Source organism: Hippopotamus amphibius, chromosome 4 (assembly GCF_030028045.1).
Source record: "Hippopotamus amphibius kiboko isolate mHipAmp2 chromosome 4, mHipAmp2.hap2, whole genome shotgun sequence".
NCBI lineage: Eukaryota > Metazoa > Chordata > Mammalia > Artiodactyla > Hippopotamidae > Hippopotamus > Hippopotamus amphibius.
In genome coordinates this window covers 107123194-107143145 of record NC_080189.1, presented here as the reverse complement: position 1 = coordinate 107143145, position 19952 = coordinate 107123194, and the positions used below count along the sequence as shown (strand labels likewise).

The window sequence follows — 19952 nt, the reverse complement described above, 5'->3', positions numbered from 1 at the left end:
AATTATTTTAAATCCAATTCTTTCTCAGCTGTGAAGAACTGCACCTATCCTCTATCCGTAGGCCTCAGGGCTCCTCAGTAAAGGCTGCTTGGTAAGAGTGCACAGCTCAGGGTCCATCAGAGCGAAGCCCAGGAAGTCCTGGTAACTGCTTGTGCCACCTGCTGCACACAGGAGTGACTGTGCTCAGTATCTACAAACAATACAGATCAAAACTTCCTGTTATACGCCCCACATTGTTGCAACCATTGTTGGATGACAGTAATCACATGGCTGGAGCTGTTACACAGGTGGATGAGACATCCGCTAACCCGAGATGCGCTTAGGTACATGAGAGATAACCAAAGGGCTACTTCCCTTTAAGGGAAAAAATAACAGAAAATCTTGAGTATCTTCTTGAGTAAGGAATTCTTAAGCCTGTTACAATAATTGCTGGATTACAGCAAATCAGATGAGTCTAGGCAGATACTATAGACGAAACAGGAATAAAGTAATTCAGCCATACTCAGTGCCTTTACAGTGTCTCTGGTTGGAAGAAGGAACAAGTTTTGATCCTGCCAAGGTTTATCCACAGCTGACTGTCGATAATGATGCCCAAGTACCATTATTTGAAGGAACGTTCAGGACTGAATGGTCTGGGATTTTCCATGTGCCCTAGAAACACAGGGCACTTCAGTTGTAGAAACATATTTTAGCAGAGAAATACCACTTCTGCACACCAAGTATGCAAAAGAAAGGAAGAAGTGTAAAATCAGAAATCCTGGTGTTTTTTCCTTAGGTAATATATGTGTGCTGTTCACCTCGCCAAATCCAAGCCCCCAAGTCTGTTGTCAACAAGGGCTTCCCACTTTCTTGGGGATTCCCAACACCCAGAATGTTCTTCCCACAGCAGGCTGGGCCAGAGGCAGGCAAACGTCTGTGAGGGGCCAGGTGGTCACTTTTTTACACTTGGAGGACATTGAGTGGGTGGCTATCTCGACTACTCAGCCCTGCTACTGTGATGAGAAAACAGCCATGAGTAATGCACGCCTTCCATGAGCAGGGCTATATTCCAATAAAATGTGTGGATACTGAAATTTTAATTTCTTATAATTTTCACGTCACAAAATACTATTTTTCTCTTTTTTCTTCAACCGTTTAACAATAAAAATCCCACCCTCAGCTCACGAGCAGTAGAAACAGGTGTGGGCTTGATTTGGCCCACGGGTCACAGTCTGCCAACCCCTGGACTGTACGTCCTGGACAGCAGGTCCATGATGCTCTAGTTCAGTGTGCTTTTGCCAGGGCCTTGTACAGTATCTGTTACACAGTAAACACTCAATAAATACTAGCTGAATTGCACTAATGGCAGTCATTACTAACCAACTTCATTGCCTACTAGAAAAAAATTCCATGTAGTTGAATTCAACAATACAAGATTCTTCCAAAATGTGAAATTCTTATTCACACCCAAGCCGTCTTAGCACATTCTGGCCGCTATAAACCATTCTGTTAACTTCTGGTGTGTACCCCTTTTCACTGTCAGATGACACCCAAATGCGGCTGATGGCCTCTAACAACCAGAGGCTCACTTGATGTTAGTGAGCTTACAGTCATCTGGGGTACTTGCAGGCAAGCAGATTCCTCAGCCTCGACCCCAAGGATGTGCTCTAAACAAGCATATCCAGGGACTCTGCTACAGATGGCCTCTGGAGCTTGTTGGAGAAAGGCTAGTCTGCATATAAATTAGCTAGCTGTCTGAGGAACCAGGAAGCTCCAAGCTCTCCTCTGTAACTATCTTTAATCACAGAATAGAAAGGGAACACAATGAATTTTAGCTGCACATAAATTGCCTATGTTATGGAAATCAGAGGCTCTACAGTATTCTCTGTAACCACTTGTAATGCTGGAATACAAACGAATCAAAGAATTCATAAGAAACCCAATTATCTCAGACTAATAGTAGAGCTGGTCTGGCAGGAGTGGCCCCAAGCCCTGCCACTTCTCCTCTGTATCACTGGGACCCCAGTGGGCTCATCCGTGACAACCACTTTCTAAAACAATTTTCTAGGAATATACCTATGTTCAGTCTTGTTCACCCCAGTACCGTAAAATGAACCCTCCTCCACAAGAGCAGAACACCGCACCCGCTGGCAGCACCAGCACAGGGACCTGATGAAACACTTCTGCGTCTGGAATGCATGACTCCCTACAACTCCATCCTGCACCTCCATGGCCAGCCCAGCAACAATCATTTGCGCTTGAGTTTCTGGCCATAGTTTTTTGGTTTTGTTTTTAATTTACGTTAAACTGAAGTTTAAAAATCTCCCCTAAGCTGTCACAAATATGCCTTCTTACTCATAGGTAAAAGCTGAACTTGGAGGATAACTCAAACCACAAAGAATGTCTTGAGGTGGATCCTTGGAGTGTGCTGGCAAACATGACTCCACTCTCATGCTCTTCCTCCTTGAGAAGCTTCCTACAGAATCACTAATGCACAGGGTTTCCAGACGTGTTCACACAGATTTACAAAACAGCACTGAATGCTACTTCAGCTACATTTATTAATTTTTACAAAGTCAACTCTTTGCTCTCTGAGGTTGGGAGGTTCTGATTAAGTTCAGGTGATATAATCAGCTTTGTATCAGCCAGTCTAGGGTGATTTACCACCTACTAAAGTATAGTTTCAAATTAATTTCACAAGCCACACAACTGAGTGGTGTTGTGAAAACATGCAGTATTTCCATATCCACTACATCCACACAGAAATTGCTAAAATACTAGCTATAGAGAGAAGGGTGTTATGTTCTTCATTCAAGATTAAATTTACTTTTGGTCGTAACTTTAAGCTCTCTTGCAGCATGTTATAGGGATTTAAGAATAGGAAAGGGACATTCAGGAGTTTATGGAAAACAGGCTGTGTCCACTTGTTCCTTCCCTCTTCTACCAACACCAGTCTTTAAAGAAAGAACAAGATTCAAAAGGCAGAGGGAGGATGGATTCTTCAATGGAGTAGCCTTTCCAGTCTCTTCTGAAAATAACTTACGTGTCTCTGGGGTCATGGAATGAGTATCACAGGTTCTCTGCTTAATGAGGCTGACAACCAACCAACACTACAATACCTGCCTGCCTCCTCACTCCTTCCCTTCCTGCCTCATCACCTGCAGAGACAATAAAAGGAAATTGTATACACTTTGTACATATTTTCAGTACATCAATACTGGAGACACTAAGTGAGCTTTCTCTTTATCTAGATTAAGTTGTAACCATACTGATATAGGGACCAGCCCAACTATTATCTCTGTAATCCCTCAGAGCTAAGAATAAAAGATAAAGTTCAATTAAGATTCTAAAAAAGCCACTAAAAAGATACATCACAAGGACAAAATACACCCCAAACATTTCACACTCACCTCCAACCCTTTCTGACTATGACTTGTTAAATTCATCGTGGGATGGCGATGTGGAAAGTATGTAAATTCTTTCTCTCTTGCTTAGGTCCAGGTAGTTTTATAAAGAGATTATATAACAATACCTGAGATTTTACAATTTTATATCCTAGATCCCATTTAAAAAATCCTTTATCAATGTTTCCGTTATTTTTTGTTCTAGTAAAGTCTGAAATGAATAGCAAAACTGCCTTATAAAAAGTAATTGGTTCAAAGATCTTTTTAAAAATTAATTTTCTACTTTTGTGAATATAAAAATACAATCCAGTTGTCTTTAAAAACTGTAAAAAAATATTCAATGTTCATTCGTAGCTTTCAATACTATGATTGTCTAGATTTTTAAAAAATGCTTCTTCTATTTTATTTAAAAATCAAATCTCCACTCCAGAATTGTTACTATGTATCTTAAAGGTAAAGATACTTACTTTCAGGGTGAAAATATTAATAAATTTCATTTAAAAAGGAAGACTAATCAGAAGGCAAGAATAGTTACAGTTGCACAGTAGATACAGAGTAAAGAATATATGTTCAAAATATTTTCCTTTAGCATTCTGTCCTGTTTCATTCTGAACATTAAATGAGAATTCCTCTTAATTTCGAGATTTAAAAAAATTATACTGCCCACATAACCCAAAAGAATGAAAAATGAATTCAGAAGTAAATTTCTATCTCCAGTTTCAAGAAACAGCTTTCATCATGAGTCACAATGCAAATGACTCCAATAAAACTTACCCAGAACTAGGTTAACTCGGACTAGTCAGTATGTACCCATGGTGACCTCCTAACAGTGACTTAGTCTTGGTTTAGTTTTAGTAAACCAGTTAATTCCTTCGTTTGCAGTAGCTGTCTAATGAGTATATTATACTCCATGTGAAAAAAAAAAAAAAAAACAGTACCTGTGGCTTAACATCCAATTTAAAAGTTAATTTTAAGTGCTTTCCATAGACTTCTTTCTGTATATCTATTAAGTTTCCTGTAAAATAGACATCTTCATTCTAACCATTTTAAAGGGAAGCTGCAGTAGTAGGAAGATTTTAGGAATATCCTACTAGTTTAGCTCCCTTCTTTGGATCTCCTTAGATGCCTAATAGTCAGGGATCAGAGAATCAGGCACTGCAAATTTGGGAGAGCTTTCCGTTTTAGACGTAGAACCAAAGTATTCTTAAATACGTAAAATTCACCCATATAAGTTTTTCTTCATTTTCCTCTACATTTTCTTGTGTTCCTGTATTTTATTACTAGGCTAAGTTGATTCACCACACAATTTGTATATTAACACAGATTTTAAAATTTGTGACCCTTAAACAGAGAAAAATACCATATGAAACATTTATGGGCAGATGAATATTTTATAGTTTTTAAAAACATACTGGAATAATATATCCCCTATCCAATACCTTGAATGGTACTTCTTCTTTTGTGACTTAAGTTGATCCTTTCATATATGTCACAATAAGTGTGTCATAAATGGGAACCAAAGACGTTAAGAATATAAATAGTAATACAACATTTTTATAAGACAATAATAAAGCCTAAAATGTGGGTAAGGGATTAAGAGGTACAAACTACAGTGCATAAAATAAGTAAGCTACAAGGATATACAGTACTACATAGGAAATACAGCCAATATTTATAATAACCAAATGAAATATAACTTCTAAAAACTGGGAATCACTATGCTGTACACTTGAAACATATGTCTGTTAACTATACCTCAATAATAAAAAAATAATGATATTCCAAATTAAAAAAAAAAAATCTCTGGATGGATATCACTGGGACAGCATAGAGGACCAAATATGAAAAAAGAGGCAAGGAGGTCACTGCAGGCTTTCCATTCTAGTACTTTCCAGGGGAGCACAGTTCAGAGCCCTATAATTGAAACTGAGTTATCTGTAGTGAGGTGGATAGACCTAGAGTCTGTCATACAGAGTGAAGTAAGCTAGAAAGAGAAAAACAAATACCGTATGCTAACTCATATATATGGAATCTAAAAGAATGGTACTGATGAAGCCAGTGACAGGGCAAGAATAAAGATGCAGATGTAGAGAATGGACTTGAGGACATGGGGTGGGGGGTGAAGGGGAAGCTGGGACGAAGTGAGAAAGTAGCATTGACATATATACACTACCAAATATAAAATAGATAACTAGTGGGAAGCTGCTGCATAACATAGGGAGAGAAACTCGATGATGGGTGATGACTTAGAGGGCCAGGTTAGGGAGGGTGGGAGGGAGTTGTGGGAGGGAGGGGATATGGGGATATATGTATAAATACAGCTGATTCACTCTGTTGTACAGCACAAACGGGCAGAACAGTGTAAAGCAATTATACTCCAATAAAGAGCTTAAAAAAAAAAAAAGAGGAGGGAGGAGGACTGCCCTGGTGGTCCAGGGCACTCTGGTTTGATCCCTGGTTGGGGAACTAAGATCCCACATGCCACGGGGCAACTAAGCCCATGCACCACAACTACTGAGCCCACACACCATAATTACTGAGCCCACATGCCTCAACTAGAGAAGACCTGCATGAAACAACGAGAGAAGCCCACACGCCGCAGCAAAGAGCCCACCTGCCTCAACGAAGACCTGACACAACCAATAATAATTTAAAAAAAAAAAAAAAAGAGGATGGAGGAAATAGGGGCCTTCTTTCAAAATACTATTTACTATTGTCTCAGAATTGTTAACCTGGAAAGTACCAACTATTTTGTTTTGCTATACGATTTTTTTACCCCTGCAGTTAATCTTCTGATGCAGTTTCAGAGCAAACAGAGAACTACCAAATACTGTAGCCATCAATCTGTGCACTGCACATTACATTACATGACACTGTAACTTACACAGCCACAACGCAGTGCTTGCTGTACAATCTGCTATGGAGAGGAGGGGCAGGTGGTTTATATCCTTCCTTTAGAATTCTTCCCAGTCGTAACCATGGCTTGATGGGGAGAACAAATGCCAGGCCACTCATGAGGCTGACATTTCATACCAAAAATGTTTCTCTGGGAGTAGCATAGGCATTTAGATATGCAGCTATAACTCTGCACTGTCTCACACAGTAAGTAGCCATAAGCCACATGTGCCAAACTGAAGTCCAGTTCCTGGGTCTCCAAGCCACACTCACGTACTCAAAAGACACATGCCCAGTGGCTCCTATGGGACAGCAAGAGAGAACATTTCCACGCCCACAGAAAGATCTACCACATAGCTATGATCTCAAAGGCAACATGGTGACAACCTAGGGGTGGTCTTAGGGCTTCCTACAAGATGTCACCTTACCTATGTATTGAAAAACCCAAGTAGGTATCATTCAAATAGTACCATGATGTTTCCCAGCAGGGCTGGAGGCTGGCAAGCGTGCAGTGCACGCACCCGGACCCACACACATATACATGCATGCCTGCACACACAGACACCCTCAGACACGCGTGTTCACACCAGACAGGCACCGCATACACACGCATGCTCACAGGCACACACACACGCACACACTCTTGTGCACACACAGGGCTGCCTTCTGCAACTACAGCATCATGGAAAAACTGACTTTGTAACTTGGAAACTATACAAATAAAAATGAAGGAACATTAAAATGAGATATCCATTTGGAGCCTATCAAACTGGTAACAAAAAATTGGAAAATACTTTCAATGTTGGTATAAAGGGATATAATCTTCTGAAGGACAACTTGGTGATTTTTAATCACAAACTGAAATATGCCTATCCTTTAAGAATTTCACTTCAATGAATTTATTTATCCTGTGAAGGCAATTAAATAGAATTACACATACATATGTAAATTAATTCTTTATAAAATATATAATTGACTACATTTTGTTTTAAAGATATATCCTTTAGGTAAATAAAGGATATATCTTTAAAGCAATTTTCACTTAAAAGTTATGGTTTTCAATGAACATTATGGTACATATTTCTTTCCAGATTATGGTTTTCTCTGGGTATATGCCCAGTAGTGGGATTGCTGGGTCATATGGTAGTTCTATTTTTAGTTTTTTAAGGAACCTCCAAACTGTTTTCCATAGTGGCTGTACCAGCTTACATTCCCACCAACAGTGCAGGAGAGTTCCCCTTTCTCCACACCTCTCCAACATTTATTGTTTCTAGTTTTTTTTTTAATTAATTTATTTATTTATTTATTTATTTATTTATTTATTTATTTTATTGGCTGTGTTGGATCTTTTTTGCTGTGTGCAGGCTTTCTTTTTATTTGTGGTGAGTGGGGGCTACTCTTCATTGTGGTGCACGGGTTTCTCATTGCCGTGGCTTCTCTTGTTGCAGGGCATGGGCTCTAGGCACGTGGGCTTCAGTAGTTGCAGCACATGGGCTCAGTAGTTGTGGCTCACGGGCTCTAAAGCACAGGCTCATAGTTGTGGCGCATGGGCTTAGTTGCTCCGCGGCATGTAGGATCTTCCTGGAGCAGGGCTCAAACCTGTGTCCCCTGTATTGGCAGGCGGATTCTTAACCACTTCGCCACCTAGGAAGCCCGATTCTAGATTTTTTGATGATGGCCATTCTGACCAGAGTGAGGTGATACCTCACTGTGGCTATGACTTGCATTTCTCTAATGATCAGTGATGTTGAGCATCTTTTCACGTGTTTATTGGCCATCTGTATGTCTTCTTTGGAGAAGTGTCTATTTAGGTCTTCCACCCATTTGTGGATTGGGTTATTTGCTTTTTTGGTATTAAGCTGCACGAGCTGCTTGTATATTTTAGAGATTAATCCTTTGTCCATTGTTTCACTGGCAAGTATTTTCTCCCATTCTGAGGGCTGCCTTCTTGTCTTGTTTATGGTTTCTTTTGCTGTGCAAAAGCTTTTAAGTTTCATGAGGTCCCATTTGTTTATTCTTGATTTTATTTCCAGGATTCTAGGAGGTGGGTCCAAAAGGATCTTGCTTTGAGGTATGTCATAGAGTGTTCTGCCTATGTTTTCCTCTAGGAGTTTTATAGTGTCTGGCCTTACATTTAGGTCTTTAACCCATTTTGAGTTTATTTTTGCGTATGGTGTTAGGAAGCAACCTGAATGCCCATCAAGAGATGAATGGATAAAGAAGATGTGGTACATATATACAATGGAATATTACTCAGCCATTAAAAGGAATGAAATGGAGCTACATGTAATCAGGTGGATAGACCTAGAGTCTGTCATACAGAGTGAAGTAAGTCAGAAAAAGGAAAACAAATACTGTATGCTAACTCATATATACGGAATCTAAAATAAAAAAAAAATGGTACTGATGAACCTAGTGACAGGGCAAGAATAAGGATGCAGATGCAGACCATGGACTGGAGGACATGAGGTTGGGGGGACAGGGGGGTGAAGGGGAAACTGGGACGAAGTGAGAAAGTAGCATAGACATATTTACACTACCAAGTGTAAAATAGCTAGCTAGTGGGAAGCTGCTGTATAACAAAGGGAGATCAACTCGATGGGTGATGCCTTAGAGGGCCAGGACAGGGAGGGTGGGAGGGAGTCGCGGGAGGGAGGGGATATGGGGATATATGTATAAATACAGCTGATTCACTTTGGTGTACCTCAAAAACTGGTACAAGAGTGTAAAGCAATTATATTCCAATAAAGAGCTTTAAAAAAAAAAGTTATGGTTTCCTCACTTTTTCTTCCTGGAAAATTCATGGCTATTTCAGGAATATAAAATTCAAATATATCTAAATATAACAAGATATAAACTTCAGTTTCTAACAGAAGTAAATTATGATGAGAAGACTGATCTTCCAGGCGGAAGTGAGGCGGCACAATCCTGGACACTGTGGTACTGGTGTCCCCCCCTTGACAGGTGAGTTTCAGTGCATTGTTGCTGCTCACACAGCACATGGAAACAACATAAAAGTGCATCAACGGAGCCTTTTCACATTGTAGAAAAAAGATGTCTGGGACACTGCTGAGTAGAAGCAAGCTGGCTACCATCCAGCAGTGCACACAGCCCTCGACCCATCCAGTTACACAAACGGATACGAATGGCTGTGCGTGTGCACACAGAGAGATCTGTGAGCACATTCACCTATAACGTGGGAACATTTCTGGGAATTTTATTTTTTTGCTTTATCTTCCTCTAAATTATTTCAATTTTTTTACAGTAAACTTTTAAAAAAGTAATTGAAAATTCTTTTCTTTTTTTTTTAATTAATAAAAATTTTCAGGGGACTTCCCTGGTGGCGCTGTGGTTAAGAATCCACCTGCCAATGCAGGGGACACAGTTTCAATCCCTGGTCCAGGAAGATCCCACATGCTTCAGAGCAACTAAGCCCGTGTGCCCCAACTACTGAGACTGCACTCTAGAGCCCATGAGCCACAACTACTGAGCCTGCATGCTGCAACTACTGAAACCTGAGCACCCACAGCCTGTGCTTTGCAACAAGAGAAGCCACCACACTGAGAAGCCCTCACATTGCAAAGGAAGAGTAGCCCCAGCTCGCCACAACTAGAGAAAGCCCAAATGCAGCAACGAAGACCGAACGCAGCCAAAAACAAAAAACAGACAAAAAAAACAAAAAAACTACAGATTTGAAGTATGTGAGCTAATGAAATAAGGACAAAAAAGAATTTTTTTTTAAAGTTCTCAGAAAAAAATAAAAAATAAAAATAAAAGTTCTCAGTAACAAGAGTGTGAAATAGGACATTACTTGAACTTTTTTGAAGTAAAACGCTAATCTGATATTCGTAGGCTACAATTCAATAAAAATCTAGTGTATTTGTAAAGTAATAGTTTAATTATTGTTTAGAAAGGCAGACATTTCAAAGAAATATCCTCACGGTTCTGAGAGTCTTGAGATTTACTCTTAAAATTGAAAACACTATTTTAAATTGAGAAAAATTTCCATCATTGCCTTAAGATATTTTGGAATTCATCAGATATATAAGATAAACATCCTTGAGCTGAAGTGAATCTGGTAACACAGCTGACAGCTGAGTGAGAGATAAGCTATTCAATGCTGTAAGAGACAGAGGTTATATAAAAACAAGTCTTCTGACCACTATAAAGTATAGACATGTTTTCATCTTCAATTTTAGATAGCAGAGATTGGCTTCTATCCACTATTTTTACCTGTATTGAAATGTGGCCCTGGCATCTTAACTCCAAAATTCCTCATCAGTAAATCTAATTAATATATATTCTCCAAACATTAATTAAAAAGAAAAATAGAGGGGATCATTATGCTGACTTAGAACCATAATTTTTAAGTTTCAGGCTATAGACTTAGTTCTCTTAGTCCAAGAATATTTAAATCTGATCACTCTCATGTTAGATTATTAAAAACAGCTTTGGGACTTCCCTGGTGGTTCAGTGGTAAAGAATCCGTCCTGCAATCCATGGGATGAGGGTTCAATCCCTGGTTGGGAAACTAAGATCATGTGTGCCATAGGGCAACTACTGAGCCCGAGTGCGCCTCAACCAGAGAGCCCGTGTGCCGCAACGAAGATCCAGCACAACCAAAAATATAAATAAATAAATACATAAATAAAATAAAAACAGCTTTACTTGAAGTCTTGTTTAAAAAAACAAATCAACCAAAAACCAACCAAAAATGATATTTATAATTCCACTAGAATCTCAAGGTTATTATTATCCCTCTTCTCAGGAAAGAAATTGTTAGCATTTATCTTTTTCTTGAACATAACAATTTAAAAAAAAATAGAACAGGGACACCCTGGTGGTCCAATGGGTAGGACTCTGTGCTCCAATGGGTAGGACTCTGTGCTCCCAATGCAGGGGGCCCAGGTTTGATCCCTGGTCGGGGAACTAGATTACCCATGCAGGCTGCAACTAGGAGTTTGCATGCTACAACTAAGACCCAGTGCACCTAAATAAATAAATACTAAAAAAAAAAAAGGAACAGGTCTAACGTAGAAATAATTATTTCTTTGGAATTTTTAAGGCTCAAGATAAAACTCGTCATCCCCAATCCAGACACAGGCTTTTTGAGACTAACGAAAGAGTAGCTCACAGTCTGTGAAAGGAATGTGTGAGTCACAATTTTTTTTTACTGACTCACAGCATCCTTTCAGCAAGCATAATCATATCCCAATGTGAGAAAATCTAGCCTGACAAAGACAAAAATGAAACCAAAGGGAAGAACAGAAAGGCAGGATGGGATTGGCTAAGTTCCACTTTGGCTATGACATTTCTGGGTGAGCCAGCAACTCACTGAAATGTAAAATTTTTCATCTTATCAGTAAAGAGTAGAGTAAACACATTTAGAAAATGGAATCTGACAACTTGATAGTGAATTCTGATGGAGAAAGTATTACACATTTTCTTCAAAGGTTTAAGTGTTCAACTTCCATTCTTAATGTAAGGAATACAAAACATCTACCATAAAGTTTAACCCATCCTCAAAGGTCCCAGTGTTTTTGTTTAAATTCTTTACTATGAGAATATGAACTAAACATTAAATATTAAGAAGCTATGGCTATAAGGACAGGGGTGTCCAGAATTGTATTTCCTAAGTCCCTGAGTCCCCATTATTTGCCCAGTGAGCACACCTCTTCTATATTTTCACTACATTAACGCTTTTGTTCTTCGGATCTCATTAATTCTTTACTTCCTCTAGTGACGTAAAACCAGGAGATATTTACTTGTAAAACCCAAATCCATGATAGTAAAATATGAGTGTTAATGCAATTCCCACATGACGGATCACACTGATTTCTCGTAGCCACCCTAATTCTGGCAGACCTCAAAGAGAAAGTCTACATCTTGACGCTTGATACTGAGGTATTCCGACCTAGGGACTTATCACTACTGATCTAGCATTTAGGCATTTGATTACAAGTCATCATTACACATTTTCTAAAATGCTATCCCAACGGTCTTTCTTCTGCCTACTGAATATATACAGCAGTGCTGTTAAGAAGCATACTTAGGTAATGCAAAGCCACAGTCACCAACAGAGGACTAGAATGGATGCTGTACTTTGTTCACCACGCTGGCAAATTAGCCAGGAAATTTTTGGCTGATATCAAAGAGGAGATAATTATAAAGACAAAACTTTTTTTGGAAGAATATACGAATATTATAAAACATATTCACAAACAGAACTCATGAGTAATCTGGGCAATTTGCATGGTTGCAAGTAAGTATGTTAACAACTTTAAGTACAAAACAATAAAGAAGTTCCAATCAATTCCTTACCAACTACCATCAACGCCATACGTAAGGTAGTATTTAAGCATCACACATCACTCATATGCACACGCACCACATCTGCAACCAGCAAGCACAGCCATGTGTACTTTTCAATGGGGAAATAATATGAATGAAAATAATTGTGGGAAGTACCTATTTCACCTACCAGACTATTTCATCTTGTAGAATTCTTTATATACAACTGTTCCATCCCTCCACCCTCCAAATAAAAGAAATAAACTAATCCATGATATGACAAAAAATTAAGGCAACATTACATGGATATAAAATGGGAAGTAGATACAGAACGTTTCCAACAATGTGCCTTTTGCTACTTGTGTTGTCTGAGCAGTAGAGAGGACTGATTGAACAGACCTTGGTGTGGGAGAGTGGTTCTTGATTCCCAAAGGCTATCCATTAAAGGAGTCACAAAATCCAGAGGGAATTGTAAAGTATAGAAGAGAGTACATTTTTACATGATCGAAACTTTCTAAAATCCATACCCTGAATATGTGTTCTGTGATATTCATTTATGAGTGTTCTGTGTTCATTAACCATCGTTTCAGTAGATAACCCCCACCCTCCAGTACTTTATCCATTAACCTGGCAAGACCACCTGGGGTATCTTTGTGCAACTATTATTAATGAATTCCAACCCTCTGACCAGCACATTAAAGCTCATAGGTACTCACCCTGCAAACTGGGCACTGCCAGTGACTACTGCTGTCTCTAAGCCTGTACTCATCAGACAAACACTTGGAATGATACACACGAAAACACAGGTCACATATCAACACCTCTCCAGGCAAATGGCATTCAAAACAATACCAGTCATGATTTTCTGTTTCCCAGTCCTACAAAAAATACAAAATAATTTCGTATGACATTTTGTCAATATCTGCAATAACTAAGAACAAAATTGAAACTAAAGTCCATCAGAAGTTAGGCATTATAAACAATTTTAGACATTTACTGTGTTAAAACAAGAGGGAAAAAAAATACCTAGAAGTTTGCTTCTTTAAATTTTTAATTCTCTCCTAAACATATTAATATTCAGAAATATCTTAAAGTGATCTGATAACAAAACCAGTCCAAAATGAAATAAGTCCAAAGCCAATCCCAGCTCTAACATTATCTTTCAGCTTTTATATAATCTATGGGATAATTTCTTCAGTAAATGGAATACCCCAAAGCAACATCTATAACTTAGCATTTGAAATAAACAAACCTCTGTTTGGTTCTGACTTTTTAAAAATACACTAAAGCACTTAGCACACTTTGGGAACAGAGAGAATAGTAATAAACGGTGATGCTCACTATTCTTATCTTCTCATCCATGGTATTGGATGCTTTACTGAAAATAACCATTAATCAGAATGTCCATGTTCTGATAGGCTGTCAAATTTTCAGGGTCTGTTGAATTTGGAAAAATAAATTGAAAATGTGAAACTAAAGGTTTAATCACATTCTCCAAAGGACATTACCACAAAAAAAAAAAAAAACAAAAAAAAAAAACAAAAAAGGAAGCAGGCTTATTTTCTTACTGGGACTATTCCTGGAAATAAAAGACCATAACTGCAGGTATACAGGTTTCTTCAACATTTTTGTTACACTCTTTTTTTTTTTTTTTTGTACAGCCAGTACCATTTAAACACAAACAGGAGAAGAGTTTAAGTTCCCTTAATTTGGAATTCATTCTTCATAAATATCACTCTTAGCTTTTATCAAAAAATACCCCAGTAACGGGTGGTGGATTAATTCTCAACCTTCTTTTGTAGATGTAGTAGTTGCATGAATAAGGGTTAAACCCACATTATGTGTTATCGAGGGCACTTCCAATTTCAAACTTGGGCTCTACCAACATTTTTCTTTTTATAAATCACTGTCTACACTCTGCTTCTGGGAATGAGCAGTGTTCTCATTCCCTCATGTCAATAACTCCCCCAGTAAATGGGCTTCGATAGAGCGCTTTGTGTAACAGTAAGCACTGACTCATCAGCACCTAAGGTTCAAATGTTTTACTGCTTGACCATATGAGAAGGCTATGTCTCTCTCCTTCAAAAGGGAAGGGAGTTGCTAATGTTCTGAAATTCACAGCTTCCAACCCACATTCAGAATCATGGCTAAAGTTCATTAGTAAGTTCTACAAAAACGTAAACTTTTTGGTTTGCTTTTTAGTAAGAAGTTGGCGATCTTTATCAACCAAAGTAATAAATAAAAAAGCATGACGATTTTTTACTTATTTGCTGCAGATGTACGAACTCTGCAAATTCACCATGGAGGAATAATTTCAGTCAGAGTGCTTAAAAAATCGTAAGATATTGATTTGACAGAAAAGCCTAATCTGTGCATGGTAGAAAAACATCCCCCACAAAGTCTGACATAGTGGTGCCAGAGAGACACAGTCAGTTGCGGTGCCTGGCTGTACTGAAATAACCATCACTGGTGTACCCCTTTCACGTAGCTCTCAAGTGAGCTGCGTTTTGGCTATAACAATCACTGATAACTTAGGTTTCAATGGAGATCAGATTTTTTTTTAATTAACTCTTTCCAAGTTTAAAACAAAGTATTTCAGGATATTTTCCTCATATCTGTTCAGAAACATCTTAAAGGATTTTGGTGGCTTATATATACTCATTATTAACCAAAGAAACCGCCATTCTTTTCATCATTTGAATTTTTTAACATTAATTCATCTTCCTATTATTCTCAAAATGGTAATTACTAGGTTAACTAAGAAAAGGAAGCAAGAGAACACAACTCTGGTGCACAGCTCCAGCCTCCCCATATCACCTCCTACCTTCGTCTACCCTACCTTCTCCCATCCACCTATGAAACGAGGATGAAAACGGATCTTTCTTCAATGGGGTGTTTAATTCTAGACCTAGTTTTTCATAAAAATTATAGAAATGAAAGTATAATTCAAATGAAGTAAAAGTAGAGAAACATTTGGATATATGTTTATATAATGGCATACAACTAACTCGGTTATCTGATATAAAAGCAAGTATGAGCTGGGAATGTATGTGATGTTCATCCTTTTAATCACTGCAATAGCTGTTTAGAATACACAAAACATGCAAAGTCAAGTTCAAAGGTTACTACATTCTGAACCCAGGAAACATTTTTCTGAGGTATAAATGATATAAGCGTGTATATTATAGGTAGAGTTGCCTACAGTCTGTCTTTTAGTAAATAGAACTCATTTATATAGTGCTTTTGACTAATACTGAATAATGTATGCCAAAAAGCTAAGCTTGCATTTTCACTGGATTTCACCAGAAATCAGCAACTACTCTCCATTCAGCCTGATCAACATCATAATAGGTGAAATGCCACTTCAATACAGGAAAGGTTTTAAAAAGCAAACCTATGAGCACAAAATCCAAAACTAGAAGCAATGTAAAGATAATATGGTTTTAATGAACAATTCTAGCAAGAGTTAACTAAGCTAGCCTAAAGAAAGAGAAATTTAATTTTTTAAAAAGCAGAATTACAGTAAAATAACATAGTGCAAAATTAGTTCACCTTGTTTGGGGCTGCTGTCCTGGAGAAAGGCTGCATACTGTAGGCCTTTCAAAATAAAAACAAAATAATCTTGGTCTCTCTACTATAATTTTGCTTAATATCAGGCAATACACAGAGCTAAAGGGATTCTGTACATGGTCAAACTGTTTATTACTTGCTTTACGACATTATTTTGCAGATATCAACTGATAATCTATCAAAGTGCTAATCATTAATGAAAAGACAGTAGCATGCAAACTCAAGAATCACCACTAGTTTAAGAGGAAACTTTTTACACTAACACAAAAGCTACAAAATGGACATAGAGAAAATCTATAGGAATTCATGTGCCATGAAACCTATTAAGATGTTAGAAATAGAAAAACACTGTACTAACAAATTCAGTGTCATTATAAATTTGCACAAGATCATGAATGTATGTCTTATTGATCTGAAACTGGTTAAAGCTGGATTTTTTTTTTTTAAATCAGGAGTGATGAATGTAATTGTGGTAAACTCAACACTTCACCACGGTGTGAGGGTTATACAGGCTGTCTCCAGAACCTAACAGAAAACTTTCTGCCACCAAAAGACAGCCTTCTGTTCTCCGTCTCTGTCACCATTTACAGCATTTGGTTAAGACTCTGGAGCCAGACTGGATCAAATCCCGGCTTATAAGGTTTTTTTAAGGATCAAACGAGTCACTATGCTTGGCAACAGCTAGCTGGTGTTATTAAGATGATCTATTTGCTATAGAGCACAAAAAGGGAATTGACAGGTCACAAAATGACGTGATGCTTGCAATTACACACATGCGAATTTCTTCTTCAGGACCTTAAGTTCATTAGGGTAGCTGACTCTGTAAGCAAGATGGAGCAAAAACACTGTTAACTTGACTTAGATGTAACTCTGAAGGAAGAGGGTTCAGTGGGAGAACAGCATCTGGACAGGGCCTCCCGAACTATCTACCCTCATCACATTCAAAACAGATTTTAACTGAAATTAATACCCTATTTCTACATAATGAGCAGATCAATCTTACATCATCAAATATGTGTTTCATGTGGTATTTTAACATAGATACAATGTAAAAGTAACTAATTCTATACAATTCTAGGTTTAGTTTAATTCTGTTAATAAATTCAGTTCATCACTGAGAGGTAAGAATTTTATGGTTAAATATTTCCAGTAATTTTAAATATTTTTAAATTAAAATATTAAAACATTGCTTAGTAAAATAAAATTTAGAAAGAGGGCAAAAAAAAGACAGAACTCTCAATACACACACACACACAAGCTGAGAAGAGTATAACAGGAGAGCGTGACCCAAAATATTCTGCTGAATAAATGGAAATTCTTCACCAAAGCAAGAATAACGTCTTTAAGTACACTACAGTTTGTTTTGCACATAGAACCATAGTATATAACTGGTTTCTAATTAATAATCACCACTTCACTTACTACTTAACACTTTACTTAGTAAATAAATGTTTATATTTTTGTATCTGATGCAGGTAATGGACCTTTGGAAGAAATGTGTAGTTCTGCATATAATTAACATAAACACAATATATTTCATATTAAAAAAAATCAACAGAATCCAAGGGACATGAAGTTTTACACTTAGGGTATTTAAAACATATGAGTGATTAATTTATGACAACTATCATTCTAACAAGAAAAATGCAAAGATGTAAACTTTAAAAAAAATTCTTACTTCACTATGCTATTGTTTATGAAGTGGACTAGGAGAGTCAAGCTGTTTGCTAGCCTCTCAATATCTTTTCAAGAACAAAGCAAGGGAGCACCTCTTGCCATGGCTGTTTAATGGTGTGATTTCTGAAGAATGACATAAATCTAATCCTATTCTTATACAAAAGATTTGAGCTTTTAGCCAAGTTTCAAGAGGTATATAAACCTTAGTTTCTTTTAGACTGGTCCTTTTGAATGGGGAGAAGCAGATGAAGACAGGGGAAAAAAATGCCTATCTTGTCCCTCTGTAAATTAAAACTAAATCCATTTATCCCCCAATATAATATGTTAATCCCTTCAGGAGACCGTGAAATTTGTATTTTCATTAATGATGCTTCTTAAAAGATATCACACCTCAACTAAAGACCTATGTAAAAACTAGTACAAGGCCCTGCTTATCAGCAGAACAAACTGGATTATGTGAAAAGCACTGAAGCTGAAGCAAGGTCGACAAGAGCTGAGCTCACATCTGCAGTTGCTCTCAAACCACAGGCAGCAAAACTGGTGGAAGGACCCTATCTGAAAACGTAAGCTGTGGTTCCTAAGTCGACACTTTATTTTTGGACTGGCATTAACCACGCAAGAAGAAATAAGACCCTGAATTGAGTCCAGATCTGGCAAGTAAGTAAACAGAGAAGTAGTCTCATAGCAAACGTCACCTTTTTACACTTTTAAGTCATCCTCTATACTGGTGACCAAATTATTTAATGTCAGATAAAAAGTATCTGTCAAATAGTAGGAGAGTATCACAGCCTTGTGCCAGGGACCATGAGTCAAGTTAGGAGTCACCAAAAAAATAACAGCAACTGCTTCAATATCAAAATACATATCTGATATGTTTTACCTGCAAACGACCTGTAACTGAAGGGCACCTGCCCTACTATAGTCACACAGCCACACCTCAGAGATACTGCAGGTGCAGTTCCAGACCACTGCAATAAAGCGATTACTGCAAGAAAGTGTCACACAAATTTTTTTGGTTTCTCAGTGCATATAAAAGTTGTGTTTACACTGTACTGTAGTCTATCAAGTGTGTAATAACCTTATGTCTAAAAAAATGTACAGACATTAATTTAAAAATACTTTATTGCAAAAATGTTAACCGTCACCTGACAACACAGGGTTGCCACAAATCTCCAATTTGTAAAAAAGCACAATAAGCCGAACCACAAAACTGAGGTCTGCCTGTGTTACATTAAATACTTTTATAAGACCTTCCTACCTTTAGCGAGTTAAGAGGTTGACTCGTAAGAAATTAACCTGTATGTATTACAAAGGGAGCTAACTACCAAACTCAACTCAGCTGAGCAACGACAAAATTCTGCCCAAGAAACGCACTTCTCAAGCTGTTAGAATAGAGGACGTGAAATACCATGATTGAGTATAGACTGAATGTAGCCTCCATGTACATTAGTGCAGAGCAAGCAGATGATGAAGCAATCTATGCAAACACATAGTCTTTCTTTAAAAAAAAAATCAAAATAAACAAGCCTTGATATAACACAAGTTTCACTCTGTGCCCAGGTCTATTGGCCTTTTACCATTATAATTTCAAAAGCTTTAAAAACGATCTCTAAAAGAATTATTCGGATCACGAGTGAATATTAATGACAGAAATCTGGAAATTAAAGATCACCATAGAAAACTTACAAGGGTGGTGCCCAGGTTCAGCAAGCTTGTCATTTTAAAAATTGGCTCATACATATACTTTCATGTGTTTATTGACTAACATTTAAATAAACAATTGAGGGGCCTTGTTTTTAATAACAATGGTTTTCATCCTCTCTCAAATGGACATGTTTAAAACCTCACCGTGAAGATGCTTATCTATTGTGGAATTTCATCATGGTTTCTCCAAATGAACTATCACTTCAATAGAGATACAAACGGTGCTTAAGATCAGCATCTCAGAATGTCTAAAAATGACTCCAGTCCTAGCAGAAGGAATCTCGGTAAAATAGAGGCTACAGTCTTTGACTTACATAGGCTTCCTCTTAAACCAAATATATATAATTATATCCTGAAATATTCTTAGAGTTAGGCTTTTATTACCTGATAGCTGGATTTAATAAAAATAGTATTGTTCAAGATATGCATATT

At 37.6% G+C, this 19952-nt stretch overlaps 1 protein-coding gene across 12 annotated transcripts in view; it reads right to left on the bottom strand.

The window, feature by feature from the left end:
• ZMYND11 (zinc finger MYND-type containing 11) overlaps positions 1–19952 on the bottom strand; it is a 118211-nt gene that overhangs the window by 23449 nt on the left and 74810 nt on the right. For 8 of the 12 annotated variants that reach the window (XM_057730539.1, XM_057730534.1, XM_057730541.1 and 5 more), the window contains exons 4-5: positions 16122–16166; positions 13286–13447 (exon numbers count right to left, since the gene is read on the bottom strand). The exons of 1 other annotated variant lie outside the window; for it this stretch is intronic. In XM_057730539.1, coding sequence (XP_057586522.1) covers positions 13286–13447; positions 16122–16166 — 207 coding nt within the window. Of the gene's footprint in view, positions 1–13285; positions 13448–13910; positions 14007–16121; positions 16167–19952 lie in introns of those variants that run through there. 3 more of the 12 variants (XM_057730545.1, XM_057730543.1, XM_057730540.1) reach the window with 3 other exon arrangements.